Source organism: Eupeodes corollae, chromosome 1, assembly GCF_945859685.1.
Source record: "Eupeodes corollae chromosome 1, idEupCoro1.1, whole genome shotgun sequence".
Taxonomy (NCBI): Eukaryota; Metazoa; Arthropoda; class Insecta; order Diptera; family Syrphidae; genus Eupeodes; species Eupeodes corollae.
In genome coordinates, this window is record NC_079147.1 from 106,713,988 (window position 1) to 106,734,473 (window position 20,486).

At 39.1% G+C, this 20,486-nt stretch overlaps 1 protein-coding gene across 1 annotated transcript; it reads right to left on the minus strand.

Moving 5' to 3' along the window:
- Positions 1-728: 728 nt before the first annotated feature.
- On the minus strand, positions 729-12,098 carry LOC129939871 (phosphoinositide 3-kinase regulatory subunit 4). The gene is made up of 15 exons (XM_056048050.1): positions 11,865-12,098; positions 11,621-11,801; positions 11,391-11,561; positions 11,052-11,338; positions 10,390-10,987; positions 10,131-10,326; positions 9,830-10,048; positions 3,465-3,610; positions 3,051-3,385; positions 2,873-2,987; positions 2,399-2,810; positions 1,902-2,349; positions 1,400-1,838; positions 1,149-1,324; positions 729-1,078 (listed from the first exon to the last, which is right to left on the minus strand). The coding sequence occupies exons 1-15, from the start codon at positions 11,960-11,962 to the stop codon at positions 847-849; spliced, it is 4,053 nt and encodes a 1,350-aa protein (XP_055904025.1). The 5' UTR covers positions 11,963-12,098; the 3' UTR covers positions 729-846.
- Positions 12,099-20,486: the final 8,388 nt, after the last annotated feature.

Here is a 20,486-nt window from a genome sequence, read left to right on the forward strand (position 1 = left end):
CTGCTGTAGATGAAGAGTAAAGGATGAGATACAACGACGAATTGTACAGTCTGTACAGCGACACTGACCTAGTTAACAGAACTTAAGTCCAACCACTTAGATGGCTAGGTCATGTAAAACAAATGGAAATCAACGCTATAGCCCGGAAGGTCTCCGAATCCAATTCCAAGGGACGGCGCAGTAGAGGAAGACCGCGACTCAGTTGGCACAAGCAGGTGGGTAAAGACCTCAACCAACTTGGTGTGCGAAACTGGAAACATCTAGCTAGGGACCGAGCTGGCTGGAGACGCATGTTGGTTGAGGCCCAGGTCCGCACCGGACTGTTGCGCCACTTTTAGTAAGTAAGAATGTCGTCTGAACCTGTTCATTAGCTTTTTGAAATGATAAAGTCGTCACTTCTTCTGTGTGCCGACAGTTGATTTATTCCATAAAGTGCTCCTTGTAAGAAAGAACTATTCAAAAATTACAAAAACCGTAACTGACAGAATAATGTATCTTTGAATTTAACAAAGTAACGTAAATTCACTGTTTTCCATTAAGAAGGCGTGGTATCCGCCCACATTCTCATAGTTAATATCAATATTAAAATCAGCTTTTCTAATACTTCTAGAAAAAAAAAGATTTTTTTGGGGCGATAGGGATTAAAATACACAAAATTTAAGGCAAAGAATTGTAACTTTTGTCCGATCAAAAGCTTCGAAACGAAAGTGATGAAAAAAAACAATTAATTTCCTTATAATCACAGATATATTACATAAATAAAATTCTTATCATTCTAATGCAATACGATACATAAAATAATGTAAACTCATTGCAAAACAAACATTTCCAAAAACTAAAATCCAATTACTTCCACAACTTAATAACGCCATCTCGTGCAGCTGATACAATGAATATTTGTTGTTTATCATTTTTGCACATCAATAAATCTGTTATTGCATCATGATGACTATGCGAAGGCATTTCTGGTCCAGATCGTGGTGTTTCTTCAGTTGAAGCTCGCAGAGATCCCAAGTCAGTCGTCGCCAAAGAAATAATGTTTTCCTCTATAACTTGACTACCATCGGTTAGGCGGGAACTTTATCAACAAAACAAAAAATGGACATATAAGCAATATTGTTAGCGTGTTTCCAAATCAAATACATTACCTATAGGTAAATGAAACATCAGCTAAATTATCCTTGGCCGATGGAACAATTAATGCTGAGTTTTTCGGCGACATCAAATCCCAATAACGAATTCTTTGATCAGAACTTCCAGTCAAAACAAACGGTGACTTGTCCACAACTCCAGCCAATATCCCACAACTCGTTGAAGGATCATTCTAAATTGAACACACAAAACAAAGAAATCAATACTGAACTTGGACAACTTTTAGAAAAAAAAGTATTCTTCTTACCAAACTCGTATTGGACAAAACTGGTGCATTACTTGCCCAAAGGACCGTCTGTCGGTGACCAGTTTCAATGTTCCAAATCGACACTTCATTATTCGACTGTGTGGCTGATATCAAACATGAAGGCTCCGTTGGATGGCATGCAACTTTTCTGATCCAAGAGTCAGACGGATGCTTTATTTCTGCAATTGGCAGCTGGAATCTCAGATCCCAGCAAATGTGTTTACCTCCAGAAGTACCAGCTGCTAACCATGACCCAGTGGGATCAGCGCATATTGCTGTAATTACCCCATGACGCAGCTCGTTCTGCAAGCGCCAAGCACTGTTTTGCATGCGAGTATCCCAGGCGACAATCGCTCCATACAGAGTCGCATAGATGATAACACTTGGCGAGGACTGTTCGTAGGTTTGCATATCAACAACTGGGCCATCGTTGTGCTCGCTAAAAGGCAACACCATTTTATTAGTTCTTCTTATAATTGTGACACGATTTATATCAACTTACTTTTCATCTGTGTGGATCGCATGTTGCAGCGCCATCTTTGATGAATTCCTATCGATTCTCATGATCGATAAGCTTCCATCTTTTCCTCCTACCGCCAAAGATTGACCACCATCGCAGGCGGCAAGCGAGTAGATCGGCGTGTTGGCAACATGGACTTGCCGGGATTTATGTATGCCATGATGGCCATAGAGTTTGTTACAGTCCCACAGCCGAACGGTTCCATCTATACTCCCACTGGCAAATATAGCTCCATGGGGCTTCAACGAGGTCATCTTGATTACCGAACCACGGTGCTCGTACAAATGGGCTATGATCGTTCCATTCATGCGCCAACCCGAGGGGTAGGGGGAATGACTACGTTCATAATGATAACTTTGTGTGGCATTGTATCGACCTTTGATTTTATTTCGCAACTTATCCACGTCGAATCGGCATTCTGATGGACGCTCTAAAATAATTCATTACAAAAATTCTGTCACAATAACACAACTTCTTACCAGTCCAAAGATTTCGTTCCGGAATGGTATATTCGCCAAGAGAAGCTGCTGCAGTCGGGGGAATCTGCCCGACCGAAGAAGGACTTCCTGCTTGAACTGGTGAAACATTCAAATCGCCGGAAGGTGATGCTGCAGTGGAATGTCCATCGTTGAAAATATGCTGCCATTCCAAGTTCGAATTGAGATCACCATCTTGACGACCTTTCTTTCTGGGATCTAGTTTTGAGGATTTATCAATCAGAGGATAATCATGGCAAAGTATATCCTCTCGATCTAGACGAATTCGTCCGTTTTGAGATTGTTCTTTGAGCTCCGAGTGCTTATGCTTTACTTTGAGGATGTAGGCTTTCATTTCGAGGAGTTGCATTTCGATTTGCTCGTTAAGTCCTTCTGAGATCAAACGACGAAAGAGCTGGAAAGTCATGTATTTTTAGAATCATACATCACATAACAACTTCAAGACTATCCACTTACGTTCTTAAGAGATGGACCTACTTCATCGTATTGTGGCAGCATACCCTCAGGGGTATTTTCTCGAACAACTTTACGATCTTCTAAAGTTGCAACGAATTTTTGAATATCTGAATATCTGGGAGACAAAAAGTAAAGTCATTTAAAAAGAAGACTCTTTGAGAAAACAATAAGAACTTACTTAACAACACTGTCATAGATAATTCTTGGAACCGGTGGAAGTAAACTGTCCAAGAGTAGCTCAGGCATTTCAACTTGTATCAAAGGCATTCGCAGGAATTTCTCGATGGCTGGCATAATTTTACATTGCACATCAATGTCGTGCAAGATTTTTGCTGTTGTCGATATCATTCCTGCGACTTCATGACGTATCCAAAGGTTTGGATGGCAGAGATAACAAGCTGATTCGGCAATTATTTCCGTAACAGCAGGCTTACGAATGTGACCCAATTCAATGAGAATTGTCACAGCTCGAATGGCTTTGGCAATAACGAATTCTTCACGATCAGTAAATCCCTTTTTTAAAATGAATTTTTGTTTTTAATGAAATAAATGAGGTTTTGAAAAAAGACCTGTGTTGGTTTATGATACTTACTTGTTGGAGAAGTGGAACTAAAATATCAGAAGCTTGCCATCCAACATAACCCGCAACACCAGAAATGTTATCGTAGAACGCTCCTCTAAGATTTTTATCTTCATCGTTGAGGAATGTCATGATGTGCGAGAGCACAACATCGTTGGCTGGAAAGATGAAATCGAACAAAAGTCTTGAAAGTGTTTTTGGAATCAAATATTCTTTAGTTTACAGGAACTTAAGGGTCTATCAATACCTTAACATGTTTGCGTTAAAACACACACAGTGCGAGCTTTAGGAAAATAGGGAATGATTTGAGAGGAGATACTGCGTTCGGTAAAGCATTCCACATTCTCGATGTGCGGTTTAAAAAAAGAATCTCTATACTTGATAGTACTTCTGAAATAAAGCTCAAGGGTACACTGATGAGCGTTCCTGGAAGTACGAGTATTACGGCTGAATTCTTTGAGGGGGGGGGGGGGGGGGGGGTAATAGCTTAGTTAAGGTTAAAGTGATTTTTCGTAATGAAGTAGGACACACTTAGGCCAGTTTAATGGCCTATTGTGATAGCACATGAATCTTGAAGCTTTCTTCTAAGCTCAATGAAACAAGTTTGAGTCCCTTACGAAACGTGAAATATGTTAATATAATTGAGATCTTTTAGATCGTTGTAGAAAATTTATCCTAGGTAACTTGCGTTTTTGAGCTAAGGCAATGCATGTAGTAGCTCTCCTTCATCCATACAGCTTCTTTAAAAGCTATTTGAGAACACGATTATTCGCGTGGTGCGCTTTAAACTTAGAGTGGGCCAGATTTTTTTCGTGATCAAACATATTCCACCTGATGTTTGCAGGCCAAATCCAAAGGTGGTAGAATAGGTTTGACTGTACCATTTCTGGCGAATTCATCTGCCTTAAAATGTTCGGGAATGTTTCTATGGGCCGGCAAACAGGTAAGGTGAGTATCAAACTGATGTTCACGTTTTCTTTAAGCCAGGATAAGACATCTTTTACAGCAAAAAGTTTCGGCTGGAACATGCTACAATGATAGGGAAGGCGGAATGAGAAACTTAATTTAAATCGATCAGACCAACCCCTTAATTTATTTCTGATCCATCTGTGTAAAGCTGGATTGACTCGTCTTCTAGGAATGCCCTTTCTTTCTAGAAATCTGAACGTTTTGTTTGAATTGGGATAAAGTAAAGCCGTTTCAACCGATTTGCCTTTACAGTTAAGACATAAATAGAAGTCTTGCATCAATACTTGACCTTAGATAAATATCTATCAATCTTTCTAAGATCTTAAGAAGCAATGATGATGGACTTATAGGTTGTAGACCTTAAGGGTTGACTTCCAAGCATTTTCCTGCTTTGGGTATGAAAATACCTTTCACTTCTGTTCGTGCTGAAGGAATATTTACCAGATAAAGAAATCTGTTAAAAATTGACTCAAGGATTGGTGCAATTATGTCTAAGGTTTTTTATAATTTGGCTGGTATAATGCCATCTGGTCCTTAGATTTAAATGGTTCGAAACTTCGAAACTGTTGAGAGCCCATTGTAACTTGTCCCTCGTGATCAGACCTTGTGGATATGCTACATTGAAACTTGAACGAATTTGATGGTAACAAGTTGCGGCTAAAAAGCTACCAGGAAAGTGACTGCATTTTTAAGACAGATTGGCATCGCTGAATTAGTTGAAAGATTTTTTGTGGTCTCGGAAGTTTCTTCTATCGTATCGCAGAAGGACCGCCAGGAAGATTCTTTGTAAGTTCCGGTGAGATGCTAGTCTTGTGGCTTTGGCTCAATTAAAGAGATTCCTACTTTCTCTTTTGGGAAAGTCTAGCTCTGAGGCCTACAATTGTGGCTTCCTTTTTTCTCTTATGAGTACGAGTGGACAGGAAATTTCTTACGATTTATTCATAGCTAAGGTTAGGTAATTAACTTTATTATCAAGTTCACTAGCGTTTCAGGAAGGACCAAATAGTCCCGGTTTTATTTAATTTGAGGGGGAATGCAAACTGGTTTTTACAAATATCGGTATCGGTGCCACTCATGGATGAATGGATGGCATAGGGTGTCGATTACACTTTGAAGAAAGGAGACTGATTGAAGTTTTTGAAGCACAAATTTTAATACTTTTAAAAATCCCTATTGAACAATGATGAGGAAATTGGAATTTAATGAGCTTATCATACACTGCCGTTTAAAATCCGCATCTGAAGGACAAACATGCAAGCACCTAAAAACGGATATATTCATTTTCAGCTGAGGGCACTACTGTTAGTAAAACAGTGTAATGGATTAGAAAGGGCAGATAAGAGATAGTTTATGAGTATAAGGAAGAGTCGGAGACAAAGTGCAGCCCTGAGGAACACCAGCATTTATTTTAAAAATTTCAAATTTGAAACCATCCAATACAACTTATATTCAAATGCTAGAAAGGTCATTGCTAATCTACGGAACAGAGGTTCGTCAATACCAAAAGCACGCATTTCCGATAAGAGACCTTGGTGCCAAACTCTATCAAATACTTTTGAAATACCAAGAGCAATCATTTTACTTTCTCCAAACGATGTAAGGATTTGTAATGCTGTTGGGTTACATAAACCATCAAATCACCTGTGGAGCTTTTGCTACGAAAGCCATACTACCGAACATTAAAAAGCTTTCGTTCTACGAGATATTTCTTAAGCTGATAATTAATCAGCTGTTCCACAGTCTTGAAAAGAAAGGACGTGAGTGCAATTGGACGATAGTTTGAGAAGTGGCAGCGTCCGCCTTTTTTAGAAAAATCCATCTTAGTCGTTTTACTTTCATCCTTCTGGCTATACAGCTCGTCGATCCATTTTCTCCTCAACTTACCCTCGAAACGACCCAAGGTACTTTCATCCAATTTTTTAATAATCCATTTTCTGCACCGTAAAGCAGGACGGGAATGATGACGATCTAATATAGGGAACCTTTGGTCACTCGAGAGAAGGATTTAGCAGAGCCTAGGTACTACTTAGGCTACCCGTGGAATGATGGTTAGTGCGTTGGACTATCATGCGATAGGGTTCAATCCCTGCCTGTGAAACCTAAAGTTTTTTTTTACGGGTACTGCCTCTTTCGAGGAATTGACAAATTCTCCAAGAGTAATTCTTGTCATGAAAAAGTACTTTCTCAAATTAGCCGTTCGAATTCAGCAAAAAACTGTAGGTCCCCTCCATCCCTGCAATTACTCACACACAGGGACGGTTGAGAGTTCTTAATCATTAGGCCCTGGTTCTCTAAGGAATTTTGCGCCACCTAATTAATTTATTTATAGGTACTACCTCAAATTTACTCCTGTCGAAAGTGAGGTTTTGACTAAGTCGTCAATGTTGTAGGTCCTTTTTTAATGATAGCTTACCCTTATTAAGCTTACAAATTTTGCCACCTCTGCCTCAATACTCATAAAAGCCCCATTGACATTAGGCTAAGTTCAGCATATGGTAGTAATTGGACAAACTTTTGGAAGATAGTGTCTCTAGTGACAACGTGGTGGCAACTATTTTTTTTAGGGACGATGTTAAACAAATCGCATGACAGCGCATCAACTTTTCTAAAGCCTTTTTTTTGAAATCGAAGGTTCGCTTTAGTTCTTTCAAACCTTTAGCTAGAATTCTCCATGGTCATCCTGCACAAACGCACGAGTTTAGCTGGGTTGCCAAAACAAGACATGGTTCTATGCATTCCGTGCCTGTAGATGCTGTCATTTGCGGCCTTGAAATCGATGAAAAGATGGTATGTGACGATTTGATGTCCTTGGGTTTTCAATGATCTACCGCAATGTCAATATTTGATTGAATGTGGCTTTTCCTGCTTTAAAACCACACTAATAAGGACCCATTAGGTTATTGACGAAGGTTTTTAAAAGTTCACATATTACGGCAGAGAAGATTTTGTAAGCGATGTTACGTAGGCAGTTTAGAGGGCCTCCATTTTTCATCGGGTATGCTTTCTTTCGACCATATCTTACCGATAAATTGGTGCATGGTCCTAACCAGACCAGCTGCTCCGGTAGATTTGTTAGACTTCCACTTAGATATGGCAATCTTTACTTCGTCTTAGTGGGGAAGGAGGGATTGTTGGCTTTTATTGTCTATATTGAATGGATCATCCTGATTTGAGATTTTTCTTTAACTGTTAAACTTGAAGATATGAAACAATTGTCTGATGTGCCTGAAGACGATAAAACACTGACCCCATATTTATTAGGATCAGAGGTAAGAAACACGTCTAGAATGCTGGTGGATTGGCTTGCAACGTGTATCGGGTTATTTAACTCAGCAAAAATCTCAACATATCTTCCTTAAAGTGTTGTTGCCATCCATGGATAATGGCAAGGGGGGTATATCTCTCTTTAACGATACAAGACAGCATTAGGTTTTCGAAGCGGTAGATTTCACGCGGTTTTTTATTCCCCATTGTACAATGTGAAAATGAGAAAGAGTGTTGGAGATAGAAGAAAGCCCTGGGGCACACCATTTATTTTATGGTTTTCAGACATCAAATACAACTTGTATTGAACGATTCAAAAGGTAATTGCTAATCAAATAAAGGAGGGATTCATGAAAACCGAAAGCGCACTTTTTCGATAAGAGAGCCTAATGCCAAAACCTATCAAATGCTTTTGAAATATCAAGTGGAATAATCTTACTCTCTCCAAAGCGATGTTAAGATTTGCTCCACTGTTCGGTGAGATGGACCATGAGGTCACCAGTGGACCTCGAAAGCCGTACTGCCGGTCATTAATAAGCTTTCGATCTTCAAGATATTTCTTGAGCTGATATCTAATCAGCGTTTCCATGACCTTGGAAAGAAAGGACGTAAGTTCAATCGATCGGTAATAAGACGGTGAGGAGATTCACCTTTTTTGGGAATGGGCTGCACAAACGCAGTTTTCCATCCTCTCGGAACCAGACCTGAGGAGTAAGACAGATGAAAAAGCTAACGCAGTGGTTTTGCCAGCGATGAAGAACACCTCTTCAGAACAATAGCGGGGAAACCATCGGGACCAGCAGATTTATGTGTGTTTAGATCTCTAAGGACTCTCGCTACAGTACGAGTGCGAAAAAAGATTAGTCCCATAGAATCGCCAACTCGCTCAAGTACAGGCGGAGTCATAAAACTCACTGGCTGCGTAGAATTTGCGGCGAACTGCCTAGCAAAGAGATTACCTTTCTCTAAAGAGCTAAAAAAATTAGTGTCATTGACAACGAGCGTAGGAACCGATGAAGAGGAAGAATTCCTCATGTTTTTTACAATTGACCAAAAATTCTTATTGCCTTTGGGACATTGCAGTAATTTTAAGTCATGTAAAAATTTGGTCCGTCGAATATGGACGTTGTAGGCCTTCCTGGCTTGTTTCAACTTTTTCGGGCTTTCCTCAGTACTTTTGGCTTTATAGCAACGGAAACTTACCTCTTTGGCCCTAATAATCTCTTTACAGCTCGCATCAAACCATGCGTTTTCCTTGGGTCTGATACTTTTAACCCTGTTCGGTATAAAAGTTCTCATTCCCATGAGAATTAAACTTGTTATCATATCAGCGCTGACGTCAACGTCACCATCGAGGAAGCATAGTGACCAGTTAAAGATAGTAAAGTAATTATTTAGACCGTCCCAGTTGTCTTTCTCGTATTGCCAAACGGTTCTCTTAGGAGTTGATATAACACAATGGCCAGATGTGCCTAGAGGAGATAGAACACAGTGTACTTATCAGGGTCAGAGGTAAGAAACAAGTCAAGAGTGTTTTCTGCTCGACCTACCACGTCCGATATTCGGGTGGGCTCGTTGACTAGCTGAGTTAGGTGGTTCAACTCATCGAAGATTTCTGCACACACTCCATCGGGTGTTGTCTGGCCTGAATGTTGAAGCCATGAAGAATTGTGTACATTGCAATCGCCCGTAACAACGATTTCAGTGCGAAACAATACTTTGGATGGAATCAGACAAAGCATAAAATTCACGAGAAGTTGATACTCTGTCTAAATTTGGGCTTCAATTAATGAAGCAGTAGTGAACGATTTGTTCACGGAGAATTTAAAGACCATATTGTAGTAAGAGCTGATAAGCAATATCATTCCTAATGTATATGGCGAGGCCATGGAAGAATGCTTTTATGTCAGTCTTGTGAAAGGAGTACTTCTAATGCTTCGATTTGTATTGATTTTACAGCTCTTCAAGCTCAAGGTCTTAAGATCGATTGATTTTTTCAAACAAAATAAACATACTTATGTCAATATTGATATTAAAAAGGTTTTAGGTCTCCTTGGCCCTCTGCTACTGGATTCTATTTCTTGACTAATTTGACTTACTAACTTTTCTGTAGATTAAGAGTAGCTTCATATTTGTTTACATACCTTTCTCTTTGCCAAAGAACGCGCACAAATCACAAATTCCAGACTCCATTAATGTTTGCTTAACTATTGGTTTTGAATCTGTAAGCAGACTTAAGACCGTTTGTTGAATAATTTCGTGCAATGCATTCAATTCGGCTTGATAACGTCTGAAGGGCATTTCACTTGGTGTGTTTCTTTGGGTTTCCTCCAAAAAATATATCGCAATTTTTGCAAGTTTAGCTAAAAAAATTGGACAACAAAAATTCAACAGTTACAATCTTCAAATTCTATCTACCATAGTGTTTTGAGAGAAAAGACTTACAAATATTCTTTGCAAAGGCCACACGCACAACAACCGCTGCAGGTTCGCTAGAAAGTTTAGCAATTGACGGTAAAATATATTCGGGAAAGACATTCGCATCGTTACGTGGTATTTCCTTGACCAATCCTAGACACGTGGTAAGAGTTTCCACAGCTTGAACTTGAACTTTGGCAGATGAGAATTGAGCCAAGTGTAACTTGAAAAGAAAAAAAGGAAATATTCTAACCGTACGAAACTTCCCCAAAAAGAATCTACTCACGATATAAGGTAGAATCCTGTCAAGAATAGTCTCCGAAGTTGTATATTGTGAGAGCTTTTGCAATATTTCCAAACAACAGATCTTACTGTTGGAATATTGCAAACCTCTGATACAAGATGTCACAACAGTTATGATCAAAATCAGTCCATCTTGCTCTTGGGATGGACTTTTTGTTGATTCCGAATCAGTATCTGCCGGTCGATTCTCGTCTGCTTCGGTATCGTCATCATCATCATCATTGCTCAGTGGACGGTTGGTTAGGACTTTGATGCAGTGGGTTATGTCGGAATGCAAACGCATTATTTTGTCATCGGGAGACATGATGGGAGCGGATGAGAACATTTGCAAGTACGACTGCAGGAAGGAATAGAAGTATTCGGGAAACAAACGTCCACGTTCTTGGTCGAGATAGTCTTCGGCGCTGCGACGATTAATCGAATTCAAATTGATCATTGATGCGAGCAGATTGCGAAGATTTTCATTCTCGATTCCCGATAAATGCTTCTCAACTAACTCGCGCTCTCCTCGACGGTACGCCAAAAGCTGAGAGAATTCAAACGGAGCCGTTCCTTCACTCCACAGTTCAAGTAGGGCACAGCTAAATTAATGGAAATAAAGTTTATACTAAAAGGCTTAAGAAATTCACATTGGATGGTAGTTACCCCGCCGAGAAGATATCCATCGCTGGTAGTGTGTTTTTTGAATATTGAGATCCTATTGCCACCAGGGAATTGGTGGGCAGTATAGACTGGGCTATATTTCCCTCTGCGTCGTCGGATGTCATCGTCTTAACGAATCTTTCCGGAGCGATGTAGCAAGTTCGACGACGACTTGTGTCAAAAAAGTATGTATAATCCGCGGGATTGTCCTCTGGCAGGTAAGTAGGCTTGAATGAAGCGAAGTCTGATAGTAGAATCCAGTTCCAAGATGTGATGAGGATATTTTCTAACTGAAATAAGAGTTTTCAAGTATGGAACCACAGATAAAAGTTGGTACCTTACCTTAATATCGCCATGGCAAATCTTTTGCTTATGACATTGATTCAAAGCGCATAAGATCTGGAAAGTTATCCATTTCTTTTCAAGAGTTGTAAGGAATGGTCGTGTGGAGACTCGATCGTATAGACTGTGTTTTACGAACTCTCTCATGATGTAGGCCGCTTTATCGGTTATCTGATAGTTAAACAAAACCTTGATTATGGGCTTTTAAGTGTACACTCAATAAATTTTACCTCAACTCTTTGAAATGGTAGACAATTTACAGAATTGGCGAGTGTCTTTTTGATGGTCTCCACTGTTTCCTTGTGCACTTCCAGAGGCAAAGTAAGATCATGTTTTACAAAAACTTTCACAACAATCAGGCCCTCTTCGGATTTAGCTTTTGCTACTTTGAAGAATCGTGTACTGCCCATGCTGTTGTTTAAAAACATTTCAATTGAAATTAATGATCTTTTATTAAAATAAACAAAAACTTACTTGGAATCAAAAACAATCTCGGTGCCAAATGTTCCTGAGAAGTAATGCTCAACAGGGAAGATTTGTGATGGTGCTATACCAACTAATTGATTACCCATGGCTAGAGAATGTCTTTAAGTATTTGTTTTGAAATTATTTTGTTCAATTAAATGAAAATTTATTAAAGAAAAAGGCGTATTTTATATTTTAGAGTTTTTATTTGCAAATCAGCTGCTTTCTTTATCAACAAACAAGTTGAGATGAAAAAAGAGTAGACAGATAGGAATGCAAAACAAATTCGTAAAGCATGTAGCTGTCTCTTTCTTCTGGGATTCGTTTCAAAGCAGGGATGTTATATGAAGAGGTGAAAACATTTAAATGAACGAGTTCAGGAATTCAAATTTAAATAATACCTGAAAAGCAGAAGCGGATATACAGGCATCAAAATATCATCAAGCTTTTAAGAGTGTGTTTGTGGTATTGAAACACGTGTGCATGCTGACTCGACATCAAAATGTTTTGATTTTTCTTCAATCAGGGGTCTATGTTTGACAAGTGCTTGAAAAGTGCGTATTCGTGATTGATTGCTTGATCAAGCATCATTCTTGTTTTTGCGATTGAAGGATAATGTGCATCGTGAAAGATACAAATTTGTTGTTAGAATTCATTGAGGTATATTGTTCACTGCCAGCCATTGACAGCCAACTTCAAGGTGGTTTCAATTTTAACGGATAAAACACTAGCGCAAAGAGGGCTATGCGGAAAAATTGTGTAACATTTACATTTAATACTCGCAGCCACTGCTGTCGTTCTTGCTACTATAGAAGTAATTTACTCCTTTCAAAGTCAACTGCTGATGTTCAAACGGTAGACATGTGCCATCAAGAGGACACAAGCGTCCACAGGTTTTTTCTCAAAACCCACCTCTGTCTATCAACTCCTACTCTCACCTCCCCGCGGTGAACATCGGGTGCCTAGTACCTCAACTGGAGATAGGGTGCCAACCCCAGTGGAAAGTTGTTGGGGGCAGCAAACGAGAGAGGGGGAGAGGTGTTTCCACTAAGGCACCTCTCCTTATCCAGACGGCAGCGGACGAATTCTCGAGATAGAATCAACGGTGGCGTCTACAGTTCCAGTAATGTTGAACTACTTTGTGAACACCTTATAGGGCTCCTTCGACTTATTCGGAGCCCAGGCCTATAAGGAGCGGTTTTATCCGGCTCCCCTTCCTTGGAGTTAAGGATCTGGCCCTCTAGGTTAGGCTTGTGCCTTCGGGGTGACTTCCTCGCCACGTGAAAAATACCTTTAGTTGCGAAGCACCAAAAAGCCTCGGATACGGACGGATTCATTGTTGACAACCCACGAAAACAAAATAAGAACAACGAACTTCGGATATGTACGTGGAATATTAGGTCCCTTAAAAGACCACGTGTAGCGGAACAATTAGCGGAAGCCCAAAACTGCTGCAATTCAGATATTATACCGCCATCCAAGAAGTGCGATATAATGGACGGGGCAAACGCAAACTAAAAGACTGCGATATATACTTCGGCGACTGCTACCGAGAACAGAGACAGCGTCTATTTGGGTGTGGGTTTGTTCTTGGAACTAGACTCAGGCAAAAAGTCTCGAGTTTCAACAGTGTGAGCGAGCGCATCACGACAATCCGCATCAAGGCTAAACGCAACATAAGCCTAATATGCCCCAACAGAGGAGAAAGATGAAGACACCAAAGACATATTCTTCGAGCTCTTGGACAAGACATATGAGCAGTGCCCTAGCTGTGACATTAAAATTGTCTTAGATGATTTTAATGCCAAGCTAGGAAGAGAAGACATCTTTGGTGGCATAATGGGGAGATACAGCCTGCACGACACTACTTTCGAGAACGGATTTAGGCTGGTCGATTTCGCTGCGGGCGAGACGTTCTGGTAGCTAGTGCACAGTTCACGCATCTTAATATCCACAAGGGGACATGGAAATCTTCTGATCTTCTTCTGATAATCCACCGTCAACCAGATTGACCACATTGCTATCGACGCACGACACTTCTCCAGTATCCAGGATATCCGAACATTCCGAGAGGCCAACATTGACTCGGACCACTACCTCGTTGTAGCCAAGGTACGGCTACGGATATCCCGATCCAAGCCAAAACAAGGAAGTACTGTGAGAAGATTCGACGTTAGACGCTTATAATCGCAAGAGACTGCCATGTCCTTTTCCGATCGAGTCTCTAATAACCTCTTAAGGAGTCCTATGCTTCCTGCATTAAGCATTGAAAACCAGTGGCAACATTGCCTTGCAGCCATCAGAGTTGCCGCCTCTGAAGTGCTAGGCTTCACACGGCCACCACAGCGAAACCCCTGGTTTGACGACGAATGCCGGCAAGAGAAACAAGAGGCATACAAAACGGCGCTGCACAAAAGGACTAGGGCTGCGAGCTCTACGAGCAGAAGAGGAGAGAGGAACACCGACTTCTTAGAAGGAAAAAAAGAGAGCATGAGAAGCGCGCGATCAAGGAGATAGAGGGATGTCACAACAGGAATGAGGTTCGTAAATTTAACCAAAAGGTAAAAGAACCTCCCAAGGGTACCAGCCACGAACCGAAGCCTGTAAAAACGATCAGGGAAACATCGTACTAGAACCGCAGTCGATGCTGAGAATATGGAAAGATCACTTCTCCAAATTATAAAACGGCGATGACGAACCGAATTCCACTGTAAGGGAGATAGAACTACTCAACCTCGGCGACGAAGATCAACAATTCCGCCTACCCGACCTTGACGAAGTGAAGATAGCTATATCTAAACTTAAGTCAAACAAAGCTGCTGGAGCTGACGGCATCGCTGCCGAACTATTCAAAGCAGCAGGCGATGACTTGCACCAACTCATCTGCAAAATATGGTCGGAAGAAAGCATGCCCGATGAGTGGAATCTCAGCATAGTGTGCCCGATACATAAGAAAGGACACCCTCTAAATTGCGCTAACTACAGAGGCATCAGTCTCCTTAACATTGATTATAAGATCCTCTCTGCCGTATTATGTGAACGTCTGAAGCCATTCGTCAACAACCTGATTGGTAATTATCAGTGTGGCTTCAGACCAGAAAAGTCCACTATCGACCAAATATTCACACTAATGCAGACCTTGGCAAAAACCCAGGAGCTTCAAATCGATACCCACCATCTCTTGATCGATTTTAAAGCCGCATATGACAGCATCCATAGGGAAGAGCTCTACCGAGCAATGTCTAGTTTTGGCATCCCTGTCAAACTCATCCGTTTGTGCAGAATGACGATGGAGAATGCACGCTGCTCTATCAAGGTCGGAAAAGATCTTACCCATGCATTTGATGTCAAAAAAGGTTTTAGACAAAGCTATGCACTGTCATGTGACTTCTTTAATATCGTTCTGGAAAGAATTGTGCAAAACTCAACAGTCAACACTAGATTCACAATCTTCCAAAGGTGCATCCAATTACTCGGATACGCAGATGGCATTGACATAATTGGAAGATCAAAGCGTGATGTCAGTTTAGCGTTTTTGAGCATTGCGGCGGAAGCGAAGAAGATGGGTTTAGCAGTCAATGAGGGCAAAACCAAGTATATGCTGTCATCAAAAAAGGACACTGAATGATGACGTCTTGGACAAAACGTCACCATGGACAGCTATAACTTTGAGGTAGTTAAGGACTTTGTCTACCTAGGCACCGCTATTAATGCAGACAACGACACCAGCGCTGAAATCAAACGAAGAATAACTCTTGCAAACCGCTGCTTCTTTGGACTTAGAAGGCAATTGAGAAGTAAAGTTCTCTCTCGAGCATCTAAAATCACTATCTATAAGACACTCATCATCCCGGTTCTCATTTATGGGGCCTGGACCCTGTCAAAGAAAGATGAGAGCATCTTAGGATGATTCGAGAGAAAAATTCTTCGGGTGATTTTTTGGTCCCGTACGCATAGATGGAGAATGGAGGAGAAGATATAACGACGAACTGTACGGGCTGTACAGCGACACTGACCTAGTTAGCAGAATTAAAGTCCAACGGCTTAGATGGCTAGGTCATGTAGAGCGGATGGACATCAACGCTCCAGCCCGGAAAGTCTTCGAATCCAATCCTGAGGGACGGCGCAGTAGAGGAAGACCGCGACTCTGGTGGCGCACACAGGTGGGAGAGGACCTCAACCAACTTGGCGTGCGAAACTGGAGACAGCTAGCTAGGGACCGAGCTGGCTGGAGACACATGTTGGTTGAGGTCCAGGTCCGCCCCGGACTGTAGCGCCACCTTAAGTAAGTAAGTAAGTAATAATAATAATCTGAATAAAACACACAAAACAAAATAATGAAGTTTATAGCCCAGACTATAATAAAAGATAGCAAATATAAAATAACGCAATGATAATATTGCACACCTAAACTCATTACATAATCGTAAGTATGTCTTTTTTTTGTCTCTGTACCAAACCGCCGTTTAACTGACATAAATGTATGTAGGTACATAACTCAGTTTAACTGTTAGATTTGATGGCATGATCTATGTACTACGACCTCGAACTGTAATTGAACGCTACGTAGGTGGGACGATTATCCCGCAAGAGTGAGAGTGGAGAAAGATAGAACCTGCAGTTACGATAATTAGTTAAGAGTTGGACAGTTGATCTTCGAATATAAAGCATTGCGGTTCTGTCTCTGGTTAAACCCTCCATTATAAGAGGATTACGCTATTCTTGTTGAAGCCAAAAATAGTAAATAATAAAAAAAAACAAACGATGTATTCCCTAGTGAAAAATTTTTAGAGCACAAAAAAAATAGGCAAATAAAATAAATTTTGGCTTCAGTTACCAAACTATTTAAATATAAATAGCCTCGTGAAATTTATCCCTTGTGATACTCACCTCCCTACCTTTCGATTTTCTGTGTGCCTCCCCCCTTTTCCTAATTGTACCATGTAACTTGCTTTGTCCGACGTGTATTTTATAAAATGTTTATAATAAAAAAAAAGAGAGTTTATAAAAAAAAGATAGTGTGGGCCATATAAATAATAAATAACCAAACAAATGGAATCTGAACAAAAATAGAAAAATAACAGTACCTACCTGAAAAAAATTTAAAATTAATCGAAAAAAAAATTAAGAAAAGAGTAAAAGAAAGTGTCATCAAAACATATCCAAATGTTTTCTTTTTTAATTTGTTTATTTTCCAGTGAAAAATAAATATGTAGAAGGATACCAAACCAAGGTGGTGCACTACATTGGCGGCAACGAATCCAAGTAAGTCAGTAAATATATTTTTTATCAAAATATTATAATTTGTTTTGTTGGACCACTTCGACGCTTTAATGCAGAACTAGCCTAAGTCCAAAATTTCGAATTTAAGTTTTTTTTATGAGAAGTTGCGATCTGCGCGTGATTGTGTGATGATCGTGTTCATTCGTGCAGTCGTTCGTTTACAGTTTTAATTGTACGATATATAAGCATATGTCCTAAGCTTTTTTTATTGTGCAGAACTAATCTATGTCCACTTTATGGACTTGGGTTTTTTGAGCTTTAAAAAATGTATAGCCTAAGTCCACAATAAGGACATAGTTTAGTATTGCTCCTTTTTGCATTATATTTGTAGTGACTTAGGATAGTTGTGTCAGTACGTGAAGTGTTCAGGTTAAGTTCGTTAATTTTAATAAGATGTCCAACAGCATGTCAAGAGGTCAAAAGATGCTTAGCCTCGTTTTAAAACGACGGGCTGATACAGGTTTGTATTATTTGAAATAAAATAACGTACGAGTATTTTGTGAACAAAATATTTGAAAAATATAAAACAACTTTTTACAAGTATAGAATACAAATTTTAATCTATTTATTATAACTTGTCTTAAATATATTAAAAGATTCTTTTGAAGTACTGACGGATTCAGAACCATTAGAACAAGTTACAGTTGAAGAATCTGCAATAGATGAGCACATTTCTGGAAACCAACATGAACATGGTACAATAATTGAAATGGGATGATTTTATTTTAAGTTTAAAAAAAAATTCTTATTTTGTAGATACTGACGAGGGCGACGCTTTTAAAACAGATGATGGTTCTGATTATTGCCCTTCGAATAGCAGTTTTTCCTCATCTAATAATAATGATGAATGATGCAAGCGAAAATAATCCAACAAACAATGAAAACAACTGAGTAAGCATTTCCAGAGAAGACTTCACAAGCCATTAACATACCACCAATGAGGAAAACGCAGTTCAAAACTCAAGAGAAGTAGAATACGTAATAGTTCCAGGTGAGTCAAATTCTATGATTTCGAGAAAGCGCGTTCGCAAATAGCCGCAATGGACTCGAAACAAACGAAAAGCTTTGAGAAACAGTGGGCAAAAATACGTTAATTGTAAAAACGAAATAGTTTGCGAACGAAAAATGAAACCTCCCTGCAGTGAAAAATGCAGGCTGAAATGCCGACTTAAAATGGAAGAAGCTTGTAGACAACAGATGTTTTATGAATTTTGGAAAATGGGAGACATAAATCGGCAGAGAGATTATATTTCAAAATACGTTGACGTTCTTATCTTATCTTCCGAGTTCCGTAAAAGCCTCAGTTCGTGAACATATTAATAGAATTCAAACAGTAGAAAGCCATTATTGCAGATCCAACACACAAAGATAGTATCTGCCAACTGGACTGAATATAACAAAACTGCATGAAATGCACAAAGAGCAAACAAACGTCCGTCAAAAGGCATCCCTATCCATGTATCGCCAAATTTTTATAAATGAGTTTAATTTATCATTCCGTGTACCCAAAAAAGACCAATGCGATCTGTGCAACAAATTTAAAAACTCACATGGCGAAGAGAAAGAAAGTATGGAAGAAATTATGACGAATCATCTTAAAGTTAAAGAACTGGCAAGAAACGAGAAAAACAAAAATACTCTAGTAAAGATATAAATCCTTCGTACGTATCACCCTCCAAAACCCATTTGTTTACATTGTTGTATTTGTAATGTGGACGAATTCAACGAGAAAAATTGACGTGTTTTCACGCATACATAGACACACTTACTGAGGTTTTTGGGGAAATTTAATAAATTAGAGGAGAAATTACACGCATACTATGAAAAAGTTTATGAGGCTGATTTCCGGTTTAGCTTGTAGGCAAACCAAGATGTCTACCGGGGATTTATATCTTTATATAGAGTGTTTTTGGAGAAAAACAAAGACAAACTCCGATCTGAAAGTTTTCCTGATTTCTGCGTTGCTGCTTTTGACCTGCAAAAAGCACTTCTGTGGCCAAAAGCTGAAATCTCACAGTTATATTACAAGTGCAAGCTGTCTACTTATAATCTAACTGTGCATGACATTGGTTCCCGTCAAGGTTTTTGCTTTATGTAGCATGAAACTATAGCATCGAGAGGGGCTTGTGAAATAGGAAGCTGTGTGCTTTCTTTCATAGAAACCAACGTTGCTGAAGGGAAAAAAGTTTTAGTTTTTATTCCGACAACTGCAGCGGACAAAATCAAAACTGGTTCTTATTTTGTTTGTACCTGCACAGCCAAATACAAGATAGAAATAAGGCACAGTTTCCTAGAGCCTGGTCACACACAAAACGAATGAGACTCGATGCATAGTGTGATCGAAAGAGCCACCAAAAATATTCCAATTTACTGCCCGGACCAGTGCTATAATGTTGCGCGAACTGCTTGCAAGACTAAGCCTTATATAGTTAAAGAAATGTATGCAGAAGACATTTTTGACCTGAAAAAAATGCTAATTGACACAACCAAAAACTGGAAAAAAGATAAAGAAGGAACAACGTTAAATGAAGCAAAATTAAAATTGTTAAAACATTCCCAGAAAATCCCAACTTAATAAATTTCAAATACGCTTTTGATAGCGAAATGAAAGTCATCAACACAATAGAGAAAAAAGAGGAACTCTCCAAGACTTAGACACCTACAACCTTGTGCCGCTAAGAAACAATCAAATCCGAATACAAAAATTAAAGTATAAGGATCTTATGCATCTTTGTCAGGAAAAAGTTATTCCTGAAATATATCACCCATTCTACGAGAATCTTAAAGAAGGTGCTAGTCCTCAAGATGCCATGGAGGTGGACAACAACGACTCTGATTAATTTCTAATCAAATATTACCTATATATATTTCTCAACTTTATTTTTTAAGAAACTGTGACTGCACTATTTTTATTTTTTTATGACAAAACTTAATGTTTGTAGTTTTTAAGACAATGTGATGATGATAATATTTAATGATACTTTAAAAACTTGATACTTTTAATAACTAGGTACATTACCTTTGTTTAATGAAGACTGTTAATTTTTCTATAATAATTTTAAACTACTTTCATTTATAGTTTTATTAAGAATAAAATTGTTAAAATAAAAATCAGTTTCTATTTATGTATTTGGGTGTTGGATCATAAGTTCGTTATTTAATATATAATGTTTGTTTGATTGGGCTTAAATGATCAATATTCTTGATGCAATTAATAAAAACTAATTCATCTTCTGTTACCCGACGTTTCCCTGGCTGTTTTCCAGCTTCTTCAATTGTATTATTGCATTTTTTTGATGTAATATAAATAAATATGTAATATAATAAATAAATAAATAACACAAATAA